Here is a 17,072-nt window from a genome sequence, read left to right as displayed (position 1 = left end):
GGTGCATTCTGGGTATGGCCATGGTACGGGTTCCAGACCTTCCCCCGCCTGAGTTCCCCGCGACACTTTGTCCAAGCCTTGCTTGTTTGGCAGGAGGGCCTCCTCCTCCTCCTTCTTCGTCGTACATATTGTCCCCATCACTGAGTTCCATGTCATCTAATTGACTTGTCGGTGGTGACGTTGCTGAAAAACCTCTTTTCCTCATAGCTCCGTCTGCTGGTATGTTGGTGGAGGCGTTTGGTTCTCCTGCAGCAGCCTTCTTAAGTTGTCTGTTGCGATTGATCTTTTGATTGGGCATCTGAGGTAATACCGCCTTTTTAAGTAAAAATATATTGCGCACAGTTGCAGCAGCAGGGCCAGTATGATGAGAAATATCTCGCAGTAAATCGTCGTCTGCAGTATTGTATTGCCAGTATGCACTGTTTCCAAGCTCCCCGTATTGTTTGTCGTGTTCTCTACACTTTGCATCTAGTTCAGATGTTACTTCTTCTCCTATTTTATTCCCAGGCCCACAATGTGGATGTCCAGGTATTGTAATACCACCAGTTGCGACCTTCTTAGTTGCGACCTCTTTTCAAAAAGTTGTGTGTAAATTAAATAGGCCAAAATCGTTCCGTTTACCACTGCGTGATAACAGGGAGTCGTTATCTCAAAGACGCGAGCCTTCAATCTCTTGTATTCGCTTGTTATCTAATCGCCAATTGTGACGTAACAAGGGTTTAATAAGGAGGTTTATGCGCTAACAATCGGAAAGTTACGTTCCGGCTAGGACGCTGGTAGCAGTTTCTTGCTAAGTGGTAACTGCACTAAGTGCAACATATCAAACTGTTTTTGCATTTGAACAATGTAAAAGTGTTAAAAACGTGTAATGCTGTGTTGCTTTGATCCGCCAAACACGTAATAGTTTGTCAAAAACATTAGATCGATGTAAATCGAGTTATGTTATTAGGGTAATTTGTTACTTGCCAGGCACAATTTATGCCTTCTGCAGTTACCACCTTTAGTGCATTCGTGACTTTGCGCAACTTAACAGTAGGATTACCGCTTCAGCAAGTGATTTAGTTCTTTAGAAATTGGACCCTGTTTCGTTAAGCAACGATTTTGATTACCTGACAGTAACGCTTATTTTGCAGCTGCAGTTTGGCTGAGTTAGCCAGATAGCAGCGGCGAAATCAGAAAACTACAAAGCTTTCGCTAAAATTACCTGTTCTTCCTGTCAATTAGATGGGTAGAGAAACCGCCAATTTTGGAAAAAGTGCTTTGCCGCATAACGCGTCGTTTTGAACGACGTGTGACGTCATAATGACGTCATTCGGGATTTTCCCTCCCAAAAAATTGTTGGACCCCCCCCCTTTAAAAATTTCTGGATACGCCCCTGCCTGACACTTACGTTCAGGAAAGTTTCAACTCAGCAAGAAGGCAAGGCTTTGAAATTTCTCGATGTAAGAACAAAGAGTTCACCTAAAGGTTTCATAACAAGGGACTACATCAAACCAACTGCAAAAGGACGCAGTTTTCTAAACCGACATTCACACCACCCGCCGTCGGTTTTAAATCAATAGTTTTTGGCGAAGCGATTCGAAGGCGTCGGCTAAATAAATTGGACCAAGATTACAAGACAAGGAAAAATGCATTCTTTCTGGGTTATATCGGGAAATGACAGAAGACATAATACACGTCGCAAAGGGTTGGAAAGAAAGGTTTGGGCCGAACGATAAAACTAGACCTCAAAATAGAATTGTTTGGGCTACGGCATTCACTGCTTGCGTTTCATCAACCCCAAAAAAGAAAGCTATGGAACCCTTTGCGTCCATTACGTACAAAAGGCCGCCCACACTGGCTCACTTTCTAACCAATTTTAAAGTTTATCCATCACTAAGGTAGACAATAACGGCACAGGCTCTTCAAGTCCATGTGGTAAATGCGCACATTGTGGCAATTTTGGTAATCACCAAACTATGGTGTACCAGACTATACCGTTTTGAAAACACCCACAGGCAGTATCCAACTTCGCCAAAATTTAACATGCCGCAACTACGGCATCTATGTGGCCACTTGCCAGATATGTGGCAAGCAATATGTTGGTCAAACCAAGACCAAGTTTTCCACACGATGGAATACCCATCGCGCTACTTGGAAAATGTTTGACCGCTCTGCAAACAACGACCGAGCTGCGCTACTGCGCCACTATGCGGACAACCATAATGCGATACTAAAGCGCAGCTTATCAGTTGTGTTACGTCTCCTTTTTCTTGTTTTTTTTTCTCGTGTCGCTTGTTGGTACCCGCCAGTCATGGTTTGCCTCTGTGCTTCGCAGGTGTTTAAATTGTAGAGTTACAACTTTTTCAGGTGTTTTACATATTTTATTATACTTTACCACTTTATATCGACAGTCCACCACGTGTCTGCTTTTTTTACAGAAACTGATGATGCCTGTGTATTCAAGGCGAAATATATATTTCTGCTTTTAAAGAAATGATTTATGCTGTGTACCCAGGTTTTTTTTAAGGTTTGGTTTGGGTGACCGTTAAGTAGTTTTAAGAGACCGCAAGTGTTTCATTTAAATACCAAAAACTGTAGTTGTAGTTGCAAGTCCAAATTTTGGGAAACCGCTGGAGAAATTTGGGGGACTGTTTCGGTCCCCCAAAACACCTTAAAAAAACACTGTGTGTACCTGTTCGTCATGAAACAGTCTAAATATACTACTGATAAAAAGCAAGAATCGTTCTTTTTTACATTCTATTGTCTGCGGGAGATTTCTTAGGTGACAAAAGTTTTTCAGCTACAAATTAGCAGTAAACACTAAAGTGGCCCGCGCAATCATTCGTAAACCGCATGTGGCCCTTTGGCCAAAAAGGTTGGACACCCCTGCCCTAGGTGATCTTCACTTTTTCCCAAAGCTATTGCCAAAACACAGAAATCCAACAGCATGGAAAATGAAAGTAAATATAGCAGCACAACCCATTTTACGTGTACTGTAGAATTGAAACTTACCCAGACAGGTCACAAATAGTAAAGTAAATTTTGGATGATTGGTTCGACAACACATACATGCCTAAGAGATTAGCGCCGAAAAGCAATTGCTAAATACGAAACCTTTCAGACAGGATAAACAATAAAAAAAATGGTGGAGACTTGCTAAAATACCTTCAGCAGTGGAATGAAATAGTGCAACACAAGTCTAACAAAAACAGAGATAAATCAAAAATGCTTCTCAGTCCAGTAACACACAATGGTTTACAGATGGCCACCAAGTCCACGGGTAATCTGGTCAAAGACGTTCTTCAAACAGGCTTAGAATCATCGCTAGAAGAATAAATCAAGATCCACTTGAAGGCTACTTTAGCCAGCAGCGTCAAAGGGGGAAGGTTTAATGATACACCAACAGTCAGCATGTTTGGTTATAATACAAGAGCAATTACATGTCTGAGGAAATATTTTTTTAATTGTTCTATCCTTGTATCATATTTTTGTTTATAGTTGTTTATATTGCATTTCTGGATTTATATTATTACAACAAATCAACAAAATTTCTGGGGCGTTTAATATCAACACTAAACACGCAAGGTAGGCTACAGGTTTGACATTTCTAACTTCTGCCTGTAGACTGTTAACGGAGAAACACGACTATAAATTTTCTGAAAAAAATAACACCCAATTACACTTTATAAAACTGACTAAATGTATGCATTTTATGTGTTTGGCATAAAACTTTTGTAAACAATTATGTGTTTAGCACACAAATAAACTTATTTTACCGTTTTAAGACGTTTTTCCCGGGTCATGATACTGAATTTCAAGGTTGATGCAAAGAAGCCACGGTAATTGCAGGTCTTAGAAATACGGGTTCGACTGATGCCGGTTTCAGCACATAGCTTTTTCCTACGGTGATCAAATTAATCTGATAAAAGGTGATTGGTAACCACTTAAAAACTGTTTATTTCTATGAAATGTAGCATAGCTGATTAGATTTTTCCGGATTAGCAAAGTGTTTTATATATGCTTGTTTTCCATTTTTTTCTTTCAATTCATACAGTGAAAAATTTACATGGCAGCATCATTGCAACCATGACGTTAAATGTGTTTCCTATTATTATTAGAATTACTTCGCATAAGTTAATTTAATAAGGTAAACTGGTGATCTTAATAAGTTCACATATCGTTACCCCTGTCACATAAATTCATAAGAAAACTTTTGTAAATTGTCACATAATCAGATGGGCTAAATAGGATGTACACAATTTAGGTGTCCAAACTCCGGAAAGAAAGTCCGACGGTGTCCATTTTGTAGTGACATGTTTACCAATATAACACATCATAGAAAGAGGCATCTAGGTATTCTAAGAGAAAATACCTTTTCTATGATAGTTTGGCAAAAAGACAAAAGTTAGCAAATTACAAGACTTTTACAGGGCGTCAGTGTTGTATATGTAAGTTGGTTGTTTTGGGGTTAAAAAGTCATATTCCTTAACAAACACAAAAGATCCAAGGATTCTAAAACGTTTGCTAATGTTATGCAACAAAGCCAGTGTAATCTTCAGTTAGCAGAACCACTCCAACGCAGCCAAATTCCGATCTAAATTAATTTCATCAAAATCACTGCATATTTAGCAATCCTAAACAATTTCCTGCATGATGTTTAATAGCAGTTTGAAGACATTTCTAATCAATACATACAATATCCGTAAGCTTTAAAAATATGTCCATCAATGGTTGCGCAGGCGAAAGATAAATGTAGACGCTCACTGTTTGCCAACACGACTTCGCTGGTTGGAATAAACTCTCAAAAATGTCCATTGGTGGTGCTTTCTTTTAGAATGAAGAAGAAATTTAGTGGGCGAAAAGCCATCGACGAATCGCTGGTGGCTAGGAGGAAGCTAGTCTCAAATGACCAGGCGCGACTGATGCAGAGCATACAAATGACATGGAAAGCATGTGGAGCAGTGCCAAGAAGAAATGTGTTAAACGGGTCTTCATACAAACACATTTGGATGAGTTTCTTTGGCGCCAAAAAATATATTTTGCAGATATCATCAAATCCATCGCAGAAAACCCGAAATGCAGTTTCAAAAACATGATAGCGGTCTCGTGCACCGTTCGATCTGGCTACGAGTTACGTCGGATTGTCCCCTCGCTGAAACTTTGCAGTTAGTAAAGCACGATGAAGCTAAAACAGTTACCTGAAAATAACAGTGGAACTAAAAGTCCTTCCATAGCCCCTGTAGTTGATGGCATATCCGTTTGCAATTGCAGTCCAGAAAAACAACTTCAATAAAATTTTATAAACCTTTGAGATTAAAGAAGTATTAGTATTGCCCGGTTGACTATAAAGCAAATGCAGATAAAAAGAATGATAACCAGAGACGCCAATTTTTCAGATGATTGTGGTAGCTGGACAAAGGAAAATAAATCAAAACTGTACTACCACATCAAAGGCATTCAAATATATAACATATTTATTTTTCAAAATGAATTCTGTAAACGAATTAGGATTCTTGGCAAATAACAAACATAAAATTTGTTCAACAACAAAAAGAAGAGTGTTGGACAAATTTTCAGCACTTACTTAACAGTTCTTGCAAATTCTTAAACATGCAGAACACCATACAGAAGAATAATCAGTTGGTTAGAAAACTCACTTTCTTCCGTTGCAGTTTAAATCAGGGTTTAATGGCTGGTCATAGTGCCCATGTTAACAGCAAACACAAGGATTCTTCCTTTGCATCAGAACTGAACCATAGGCGAAGAACACGTTCAGGCATCTTTCATCAAAAAACGTTAACACTCATTTACATACGGAGCAAATCTCTATACTGCAGCAATTATATTTCTAAACCTTACTGTGTTTAAACCTATTCTAATATCAGTTATGTTTTTCTGTCTGAGAGACTCCTAAACTTTTATTCCAGTTTAACACGGTGATTACAAATCGTTGAAATTTAGCATTTGTTTTGGAAAAGCACTTGCCAAAATTAACTTACTCGATTATTTTTTCTCTTCCACTTAAATCGTACATTTGCGACTCCAGACAACGCATCAGCATATCTTGATAAAATTGATGTGGGGATTTAGAACCGCATAGACTCGCGAATATTGCTTCGTCGTACACTGCATTTTTGCCATTGGTATTCCTTCCTTTTTTTGGTCGAACCCGTTAACCTTGAGTTTCCAATCATGCAGCAATGATTTTAATGACGCGAAATGACTGCGGTTTAATAAACAACTGATCCTTTTCAAAAATTTATATTCCTGTGCGTTTTCTATCCTGTATATGCGACATATCTACAATTTAAAAAACTAAGAGATATAACCACCAATGACCAGCTGTTTAAGTATTGAATCTTGCAATTCGTGACAAAATTGTAAATAGCAATGACTCATACAAGTGAAGATAATTTACAATATGATAATGAGGCAACCACTGTTAGAAACAAGTGTTGCCAGTTGTATGGGAAATATTTTGTTAGTTATAATGGGCATAGTCCCTAATTCATTTACCTGAAGATTATGAAAAGTATGGTTCTTTGGAAAATGTAAATTGCTTTGTTTTTAAAAGCTGTTTGGGAGCTTTAAAAAATAGTGTAAAATCTGGCTTTAAACCATTGCAGCAAGTTGCTCGGTTTGTGTTTTATGACAACCAAAATGTCATTGATCCTTTTAATAGGTGCCAGTCAAGTTCAACCACTAAATGTGTGAAGGCTGTGATAAGAACTTGTGGTTGAAGTGTTTAAGGTTTCTGGTTTGCAGAAATCTTACTTGATGCTAAATGAAGCAGTTTGTATGTGTTAAATTTTGTGACGGGTCTAATGATATAGTACCCAAACAGTGGCTGGTAGGGACAAGTGAGTGTGTAGCGGTCACGTGCTTTCAAACCATCATTTTGGCTAAGCATTACGTAATGGAAAATTTTAACTTTGCAAGCATGACTTTTCGTTCCATGGATTTTATATGCTGCTTTTGCGACATATGGCTTTACTGTTCCATGTGTTCTCATGATTCAGTAACTATTGGAAGCACATATTCAGTGTCGTTGTTACATGTTTCCGTCTTCCTGATATGTTCCAACAGCCTGACCATAGAGAGCTCTACACACCAGACGCGGTTGACGGCTGCGGCTAGCGATGTCAGTCAGCGCCGGCTGTTGGCAGATTTTCCGCGTAACGTTTGGCGCGACGTTGACCCTTCACGCCGGCAATACGGTTGACGTCCACGACTTTTTTTGCTAAGAAAACTGGCTCAATGTGTTTGACATATTGAGTGTTTCTACGTATTAAGAGAGTTGCTACAAAATTCCGTTGAGTTTATTTTGTGACAAAATATAACGTTGAGCATAATCCTCCTACTGCAGTGGTGGCCAAACTACGGCCCGTGTTTCATCCGGCCCGCCAAACACCTTGCCTAGTTTTTCTCCAAGCACCATATTTACCACTGTGAACAAGCAGTGCAACAGCGCTGGCTGCTACTAGCAGTAGCTTGTGCCAAGCGTTGTTATTTTTTAAAATATATGTCCTTGCAGCGTTATTTTTGGAACAGTCTGCCAACCATGACGTAAGTAGCTAACATCAAAGTCTATATAAAACACAAGTTGTCCAACCTATTGTTACGCAATAAAGCCTATGGAGCCATTTTGTGTCCAAAATGATACTGTGGGTAAACCTTTTATTAAATACAAGCGTAAACAAGATGGTGTTATTTATTGTTATTCTACTACAATAATATATATTTTAATAAAGATGGCAACCAATTACGACAAATTTTACGTAAACCTCATTTAGTCCGGCCCTCCAGTGGCAAGACAGTTGCAAATTTGGCCCTCTGGTAAAAAAAAGTTTGGCCACCCCTGTCCTACTGTAAAATGTTTCCAAAAACAATTGCAACAGCAATATTGAATTTAGTTTATTTCTGTCATTGCTGTTGAAACACACGTTACTGTTTTACAGACACTTTTATGTTTAAACTTGGCAATATAATACCAATAACATAAATGAACACAATTTAGGAAACACAAGATCGCAGAAATGCAAAGAAAATATAACAACCTTCCAAAAAAGCTTAAATGTAAAAAGATGCATGTACATTTTCATTTCATTACAAACTTGCACATTGTTGCACAATCACAATGGTGCTAGATGTTCTGAAGTGTGAGAAAAAAACTTTTATTCTTTGGCTGGTGGCATTTTTTTAAGTTTGATCATTTTGCTGTGCGATGTTGGATGAGGTTTTCATTGGGAAAATGCTTTCTATAGTGTGAATAACATGTCACAAATTGATGTCTTGAACTCTGGAAACATATGGAACAGTCGCAGAAACTACACTTTATTCAAGTATACTAACCTGGAAATCCAATTATACACACATTTTCTTTTCTTGCAATGAAGTTTATTGAACTAGTGCACTGTAGTTGCTGAATCAGTCATAGACATGTAGATTAGGAAAAGTTCCTACAATTCTGCAACAAAACACAGTTGTTAAAGGAACAATACATTTAGAATATATACCAAAATTCACCTACAAATATGCTCATATGAGTAGTAATTCCATCCTGGTAAGATTTTAACAGCAGCACCTCTCTTGCACTTTTAAAGTAGTGGTTTCATAATTACAAAATCCTTTCATTAAAAATGACCAGTTGACCATCCAAGACTACACAAACAAGCTGTATATAAAAGTTATTTAAACCACTGGTAATAAAATTTTAGTATGTTTGTATTCAGCATTCAATATCAAACTGTTTACAAGTCGAACACCCGCCGAATACCAAGTTTTTCACCCAGCAGTTCATCGCGGCTGACGGAAAAGTTATATCCGATTTAACTTTGCCGTCACGGCAAGTCGCTGTCTGGTGTGAATACCCCGTCGCTTGCCGTCGAACGCAAAAACGCGTCGCTTTCCGCCAACCGCGTCTGGTGTGACTCTTGCTTAAGACAGGCTGTTTCGTAAACCGGGTGTTTCGAAATAGTTGTGCAATCCTTTGCAGTGCTGCATATCTTTGCAAGCGTTTAACTTAAAACACACTAATAACTGATGTGAGTAAAAGAAGGTACTACTGTTATGGAATGATTGCACGAAAAACGAGTATCAGTTTAAAAGCCAATGTTTATCGTTGATCTTTTTCATTTCCATTGTATCCTTTTCTTGGACATTATTAGAGACTCGATGTGTGTTGCGTAATCACAATCAAAGACAAGAACTAAATTGATCTGTTGCTGGATCATGTCGGCTCTATGCAGCAAGCGTTAAGAATCGTAATAATGAACTTACTCGCTACTGCAGACGACCGATACGAACCACGAGAAGCAGAAGAAACAATAAGCTTCCTAGTAAAGAATGACATAGCTCAGCTGACGCAGGAGAACATTTCCAAACCAATATCAGCTCAAGGCCTTGTTATTCATACACCTAACCCCGCAAGTGCAGATGGCCCGAAGATGTCACCAACATGCAATCACTTGTTCAGAAACAAGCCTACAGCAGATTGGACAACCTGTCCTTGTTCTATAATGTGTCAAGCAAGTAGGTAAAAAAAAACTATATATATTCGTAGCTGTATTGATTATGTCACAATCATAACAAGTGTTGTCAATTGTAGATACATATGAGCAATGTGTGAAAAAAAGTTATTCAAAACAACAAAGTAGTGGATTCTTCAACGGAAGAATGTTCTGGTGAGGAAGGAGACATCCAAGGTTCAGACAGAGCAAAAGCACCCAAATTGAATAAGCAGATGATCCCCCACTATATAATTTACTTTTTATTAGTGTTTCCACTTCTGGGGTAACAAACAGGGCAACTTTAAGAGACTTTTACCACGAAAGCGTACAGATCAGGCACCTACCCTACACCAGGTGGCCACTAACTTGCAGGTGGTACTCGATAAACTTAACGAATGGATTCCAAACTGGAAACACTTATAAAAACCTTATTAAAGAAAGGATACATGCCTCAAAGAACTGTGGATGCCAGAACCTGCAGATAATGAAAAATACCTCATGGATATTATCACACAGATGAAAGTAAGTTATATATATATATATTATATGTGTGCAAAAACTTTTTGTTTTTTCTGTGTGTACACCACTGGCGCCCACTTATGGGGAGGCGGGGAGGCGCCGCCTCCCCGGGTATCTGCGTCGCTTACTACGTCATAAACAAGTTTTGCGTTAATTTACAAAGTGATGCGCATACGGTTTTGTTCTAACTGAAACTACTGCTCAGTCAACGACTGTCTAGTACGGCCTTTCTGAAAAAAAAAAAAAACGCATTTTGTTACGTCACAAACGTACGTACTTCAAGCGTTATATGTAGGGCCATTGGGTAAAACCATGTAAGTAGTGTTTACTAAAACTTAGTCAGCAACATCGACACAAATTCAACATAACACCGTTGAAAGCAAGGGTTAACAAGTTTACTTCACGGCGAGCTGTATAATAAGAAAATGACATTCGATGGCCACAAAGCTTGCAAGCCCTAACGCAGCGCCGTTCGATAACTATGGTCTACAAAGCGCCTTTACTAGACCATCAGTAACTACAATATTATCTAGAGTCAGATAGCGCTACTGTCGAAATTATTTGGCATAAATTATCTCCCCGACTGGCATTACTCAATTGACAAATAAAGGCAATTGTTTGCGCAAAATAACGAAAGCATTGTTGCCTATAGTCTTATCTGTGATGTAACAAACTGCCTTTAGATCATTGTTATGCGTCCTGTGAAGTGTAAAACTAGGTAAACTTAATCCCACGTGTTGTTGTGGGAATACTTTCGCAGCAAATTAATGTTCAACGTTTAACTCGTTTTTTTCCAAGATATATATCAATAAAAAATATCTTCGCAAGCCGTACTTTGGTGACTCCTGATTTATGATAATAAACTAAACTTAAAAGCTAAAAATGCGTTACATACAACTCATTGCTATAATAGACAACACGTTTTAAACGTACCAATCGACCTAGAAACGTAAACGATTTATGTGAACGATTCATATGGCTTATTTACACGCGTTTTCGCGTTGTTGCATAAAAATAAACATACTATAGTTCAGCTGAAATCAGCTGCTTATGTATGTTAAAAAGAGAAACACGCGGCAAAGAGTGTAATTTGCGACATTAGGTGACGGCCGGGGGGAAATATTTCTGTCTTTACCAAGTTATAAAATTCTGCCTCCCCGCCGATTTTGGCAAGTTGGCGCCTATGGTGTACACTGTACTCATTTTTGGAGCTAGTGTTGAGCTTAAGTTTATAGTATTAAAAGAAATGATGCTAAAATTACGGTTAATGATTATGGTATGCTAGTTGTTATGTTAGGTAACTTCAGTTCACTTTGATGAACCACTGTTTGTTTCTTATGGCAATTTATTGTTTTAAAAATAATTCTTATTGTGCACTGAATGTGATTGCCAATTGGTCTAATTCCTTGTCTTATGTGTTTCAGGATAAATCTAGATTGGCCAAAGTAATTGAAATGGATGGTCTCCGTGGCAATTTTCAAAGTTTTTTTTAAAGATTTTTATGACCAAAACTCTGGCCTTACAATTTTCAGGGAGTAGTTTGGGGCCTGGAAGACAGCTGACGAAAAAAAGCTTCAAAGGGCATGCATTGTTTGCTTTCTTTTCAGGTAAGACACGTTTTTGGCAATGTCGGCGTAGGGACACAGTGTTACTTTTGTTTTAATTTACTTAATTCATTAGATGTTCTTCAATACATGCAACTTCAAAAGGCGACACATGACGAAATCGACTCGGCTTAAAAAAAAAAGTTTTTAACGGCGTGACCGACTGGGACGGCGGTCGTGCGTTGACAGCAAAATGTTACAAATCGCAAGACCTCCAGCTGATAAACTTCCAACTACAGCCGAAGGCGAAGCGGACGGCAGTTCAACTGATCCTTGTTTATCAGACAGTGAGTAAGCGTTACGCTTGTTCGTTTTTAAATAAAAGCCTAACAGTAACACCGATGGGAATGACTGACTAGACCAGTGGCTCGTAACCGGTGGGAAATTTCCCACTAGTGGAAAATATGGTACATGTCAGTGGGAAATTGCACAGTTCAATGTTACGTAAATTGTTGTCGTTGATTTTTCTCCAATACCTATTTTAGGTTTATAGGCATTGTTAGGTTTATACAGCAGTATGCCTGTAGTTACAATTCATACATGTTGTAAAACTGATTATTGAGTCACTAAGTGTTTTTTCATCAAACAAAGGCCTATTATTATTTTGATACACACCGTTGCTAAAGGAAGAAGGGGTGCCTTCGAATACTACATGTGCGCTTGGTAACCTTTTTTCGTGTAACGTAACTTAAAACTACTGCAGGTAACTCTCTTTGGTGCGATTAAACTCATAATAGGCGCGACGTAACTCGAAAATACTGCAGATGTCCTGTTTGTATGCGACGATTCATAAATACTGCAGTTCACTTTAAAACAAGCTTAAAATGCTGGAAAAGTGTTACGATAGTCCCAACAGACACCCAAAACCTAAATCCCTGAACTTAAGACCCTGAAGCCTTACCCTAGGCCTAAATCCCAACCTTTACTGCAGTACCTACAGCTTTTTTAACTTACGTCGCACTACAAGTTTCCTCGCTTCAGAAAAGGTTACCTTCACTATTTACGAACTTTGTCGCATTAAAACGAGTTACCCGCAATATACTTTTTTTCACGGGGTTCGAACCCAGGACACTCCCGGGGACGAATCCCGATCAGGTTTTTTATGTCTGTATATGAGTCAGGCGCGCCAGGTCTTTTGGCCAAGTTCCTGCCCACCTGCAATATACCTAGCAAAGTACCGGCGGACTAAGAGCACTTAGCGCACCAGGTGGACCTGCAGTATTCGAAGGCACAGAGGAAGAAGTAGTAAGGCTAGCTGCAGAATTGTTCTGTTAACAACACATACTTAAAGGCAAGAAACCGCAGAGCTAAAACATTTTAAAATATTTTTAATTTATCAGTGTTTTACGCACGCATCTAGTGTAAGCTAGTGCAAAATGTCGATTGCGAAAGTTAAAAGTAACACTAATCGAAAGTATGACAAAGATTACACCAGGTATGGATTTACTTGCTTCGTGAAAGATGGAGTGGATATACCGCAGGGTGCGTAATGGTTTTATGCGCTAACAGCTGCTTAAAACCATTTCAACTCAACCAGCCTTCACACAACGTCACAATAAGCTGCAAATGGAGGATGATTTACGATGCTCGCTTTCTAATATCAATCCTCGCATCGAGATGCCAGCGATAAAAAATCAATCGCAAAAATCAGGTAATAAACTTGAAGTTGTTTTGATTGTTATGTCCGTTTTGCAAAGTTTATAGGCTACAACATAGTGCGTGTGGCTAATATTGTTGTGGCACGAAACATTATTAAATTACCAGAGGTGGGAAATTCCAACTTGGTGATTGACATAAGTGGGAAACTACACCAAAAAGGTTAAGAACCACTGGACTAGACGGTATACGTAGGGCAAACACAATGATAAGCAGCCTCGGTCAAGTTAGTTTAAGTGAGGCTCAACGACGTAAGAAGTAAGCTGTCCGGTATGTGCCAGACATGGATATAATGTCTGTCCATAAATACGGAACGTGGATGGACCAACCATAAATCCGGACGTACGCCCCATGTATGGGGTTGTTTCAATGCCAACCCTTAGCCATACTTTCATGTGAGGTTGAGACACAGTTGTCATGTCCAACCCATACTTGGTTGCACCAGTAAGCCATATACGTACTTGGACACGGCCCGGGCATAAATTTTTGCCTGGTGTGCAATGCGCAATGAGACGTGTAGCATCGAGGCAAACTATAACTCCATATCGCGCGATCGGAAACAACATTCTTCATTTTTAAAACAACGATAAAAACGCATACACATTTTTTAACTTAATAATGACAGTCCCCAAGACTACCATGGGCCCCGTTTCGACGCACCGACTGCCCTCCCCTCTTATGAGGCCTGTCTTATTGCCTTTTAGTTTGGCTCGCCTGGACTGAAAGCAAATAAAAATAACCTGCAGCGTCGCAAAGTCGTGAAACCGCATGGTTTAGCCATATTTATCCAAGACAAAACTTTCATGCAAAAACTTATGGCCAATCAATGGAATTTATTGTGATACATATTTCCAAGAGAGACCAACAAAAATTACGCACATAATTTAAATCACAAAGCAACAACTGCATACTCAAACAAAAGGATCAAAGTTCCAAACTTACCACGTAGATATTTGTTAAGTATCAACCTACTCAATTTCCTCAAGTTAATTAGAGCAAAAATTACGTTTGGCAATGAGGGTTACTAAAATACCACACATACACACTAATCAGTAATAACCAAATCACCTGTTACAGACCTGGACATTCAGTGCACTGATGACGTTGCGGCGTTGTGTGAACTTTCATGTGACTCAACATATTTCCGCGCTGTCGATATTTCTTCTCGCAATACTTACAAGTGAATGGCAATTCGCCGTTATGGAGTAACATATGGTTTTGCAAACTGACTGTATCCGAAGCGAACTTTGCGAACTTTGCACTGGTAAGGTTTTTTCTTGAAATGAACTTTTTCCTCATGGGTCGTCGCTAGTGTTTTTGTTACAAAAGTTATTGAGCAAACGCCGCAATTAAATTGTTTTTTTCCGGTGTGTCGCACCATATGATACTTAAGATGATGCTCTCGACGGAAAGTTTTCTCACAAACGTCACATCTAAAGGGTTTTTCGTCATTGTGTACTCTCATATGGGCGATCAAGTTATGCTTCTGGTCTGAAGAGAACGCGCATTCCGAACACTGGTGTCGCTGCTGCATGGACAGTCCTGGATGTTGTAATTTAAAATGCTCCACGAGATTTGCTTTGGTGTTGAACTGGTCTTTACACTTGATGCATTTGTAAACCAAATCTGTAAAATTGTTACGGTTACATATAGAAACGAAGTGTAACGTGGTACCAGTGTCTAAATGAAGATGATGCTCCACCAATCAAATAAAATCTTTCTACTCAAATTTGAAAAGTTATTTAATATTTCGGACGAATTTAGCGTTTGTGAAAACAAATGTCAAAACCAGTTTGAAATTAGAAATTTTTGTGACGATATGAAAGCATTTCAAACAAACCGTGATGAGATTTTTCGTGAAGTTTGCAAGTCCCCGTTTGTGCAAATTGCTTGTCGCAGAACTTGCATCTATACGGTTTTGCTCCCGTGTGTTTGTTTAAATGCTGTTCATAGTTAAACTTTCGGTTGAAGACCTTTTGACAGAAACCACAAATAAACTTCTTTTCTTGTTTATGCGTAGATCGCTTGTGACTTTTCATGGAACTTGACTGGCTAAACTTTTCCCCACATTCTTTGCATTCGTAAGGCTGTTCAAAAGTATGCGTGCGAGTGTGAAGTTTTAGATGCTCTTTCCGCTTGCAAATATCGCAGGAGACTGGGCGTTTCAGCTCCTTCTGAAAAGACATATTTATGCAGTACAACAATCACCGACTAATTAATAACAAAGCTAAAAGCTAGCAAATGTTAGCGTTAATTGAAGCTTTCAAATTTAGCCTGTCAATGCGTCTCCACCTTCAAAGTTTGCTGTACAGACATTTGAGCTCATTCGACACAAGTTACTATAGCTCACTATTTATCCCAACCGTATTTTTTTAGTTCCTAAATATCGCAAACCAAAGGGTAAAAATGATTTTTTTGTCTCTGAAACAGTGATGCAAGAAATCCGATAAGACTTATCCAACTTTTTGTTAAGAAAAGATACGTTCAAGTTAGGTACTCACCAATGGTTGTACTTTCCCATTGTTTTTCTTACAACAAAGGGGTTTAGTCTCAAACTTTTGAAAACACGCAATTTAACACCATACAAAGACCCTATAACAGTGACTTGTTCTTCTTACTTTAGGGTATTTTTCGTCTGGTTACTTGCATACGTCGGTGGGTGGTTCAGTTTTGTTGTCTATTAGCATAAATTTTCATTCCTTCGAGGACAAGCAACTAAGTCAACCCACAAGTTGCATTTCGCATCAAACATATTTTATATCTATATTTCGTGCGCGAAAAACGCAATTAAATTTCAGACGTTGACGGTAGCTACGCCGAAAAACAGCTTGAACTGTCGGGTTAAACTGCAATCAGTGCTGGATTAATGGTCTGCTGGCCTGCAGGCACATTTTATAAGTGGCCCGAAAATCCGGGTTGCCAACTAAAAACAGACTGTCTCAGTGTTGCAAAATCATTGTCACAAAGATCGTTGTTGTAAAGTGGCCTGGATTTTTGACTGTCCTGTGGACACGTGCCTACTTTGCCGGATGGTTAATCCGGCACTGACTGCAATATAGTTTTAATAGAACAAATAACAATTAAATGTTTACTCAACCCAAACAGTAAAAGCTGCAGTAGTGTAGCCTGAAATAAGTACTACAGCAACTTTCAGCGATCATCAAGACAAATCGTAAATAGTGAAGATCAACTTCCTTAGAACACTAGCTTGGTCGTGATTAAACCGAAAAGAAAAACAGAAGCAATCTGGTATTTAAATTACTGAAACCCACCGGCAACTTTTTTAATCCAGGTTCCAATAAATTTTCACACTGGGGGTAACATGTGGCGTCACTTGCAAATGCTTTCATCTCAGCTGTTTTACTGGCTGTTAGGTTGGCTTATTGTTGCCGAAATGTTTGTATTTTGCTAACAGTGTTAAAACGACAAACACAATAGTTTAAGTTATTAATTTGGTTCAAGTCGCCAAACAAACACCGACACTTATTTAAGATAATACGCAACATAAAGTGAGTTAGTTCTGGTCTTGTCTGTTGAATTAAGATCAGTCTAATTCAGTTTTATGTTAAGTAGTTAAGTCTGGTTCTTAGTTCAGTTAAGTTCTGGTTATTTAGTGTCTCAGGTACTATGCAAAACACTAGTAAACCAAGTGACGATGACGTAACTGTACAGATGTAGTGACAAATGGGAATTTAGGTCGATTGTCAATAAAGTGATGATGGAAATCATAAATTGGTTTTGATGATTGTGTTCGAGATCTGTCGATTTATTTCTCAGGGTTCGAAATTTTTCAAGTTCCCGT

At 38.7% G+C, this 17,072-nt stretch overlaps 1 protein-coding gene and 1 long non-coding RNA gene across 2 annotated transcripts; both read right to left on the bottom strand.

The window, feature by feature from the left end:
- Window positions 1-1,802: 1,802 nt before the first annotated feature.
- On the bottom strand, window positions 1,803-5,357 carry LOC145220089 (uncharacterized). The gene is made up of 2 exons (XR_013857990.1): window positions 3,759-5,357; window positions 1,803-3,306 (listed from the first exon to the last, which is right to left on the bottom strand). It is a non-coding gene; the product is annotated as an uncharacterized LOC145220089 (long non-coding RNA).
- A 9,043-nt stretch (window positions 5,358-14,400) lies between these two features.
- On the bottom strand, window positions 14,401-15,647 carry LOC145218369 (zinc finger Y-chromosomal protein 1-like). Its single transcript, XM_080085778.1, has 2 exons — window positions 15,111-15,647; window positions 14,401-14,896 (listed from the first exon to the last, which is right to left on the bottom strand). The coding sequence occupies exons 1-2, from the start codon at window positions 15,454-15,456 to the stop codon at window positions 14,469-14,471; spliced, it is 774 nt and encodes a 257-aa protein (XP_079941904.1). The 5' UTR covers window positions 15,457-15,647; the 3' UTR covers window positions 14,401-14,468.
- Between the last annotated feature and the right edge of the window lie 1,425 nt (window positions 15,648-17,072).

This window comes from Phallusia mammillata, chromosome 3 (assembly GCF_965637545.1).
Source record: "Phallusia mammillata chromosome 3, kaPhaMamm4.hap1.1, whole genome shotgun sequence".
In the NCBI taxonomy this organism is placed as follows: Eukaryota; Metazoa; Chordata; class Ascidiacea; order Phlebobranchia; family Ascidiidae; genus Phallusia; species Phallusia mammillata.
Note: the sequence above shows the minus strand (reverse complement) of the source record. Positions and strands in the feature narration are given on the sequence as shown.

What these genes read in the sequence shown, in the direction of transcription:
- LOC145218369 (XM_080085778.1), bottom strand. Translation starts at nt 15,456, where the DNA reads ATGTCTTTTCAGAAGGAGCTGAAACGCCCAGTCTCCTGCGATATTTGC. An exon ending in TCACGAAAAATCTCATCACG is followed by an intron (nt 14,897 to 15,110) that starts GTTTGTTTGAAA and finishes ACAATTTTACAG; the next exon opens with ATTTGGTTTACAAATGCATC.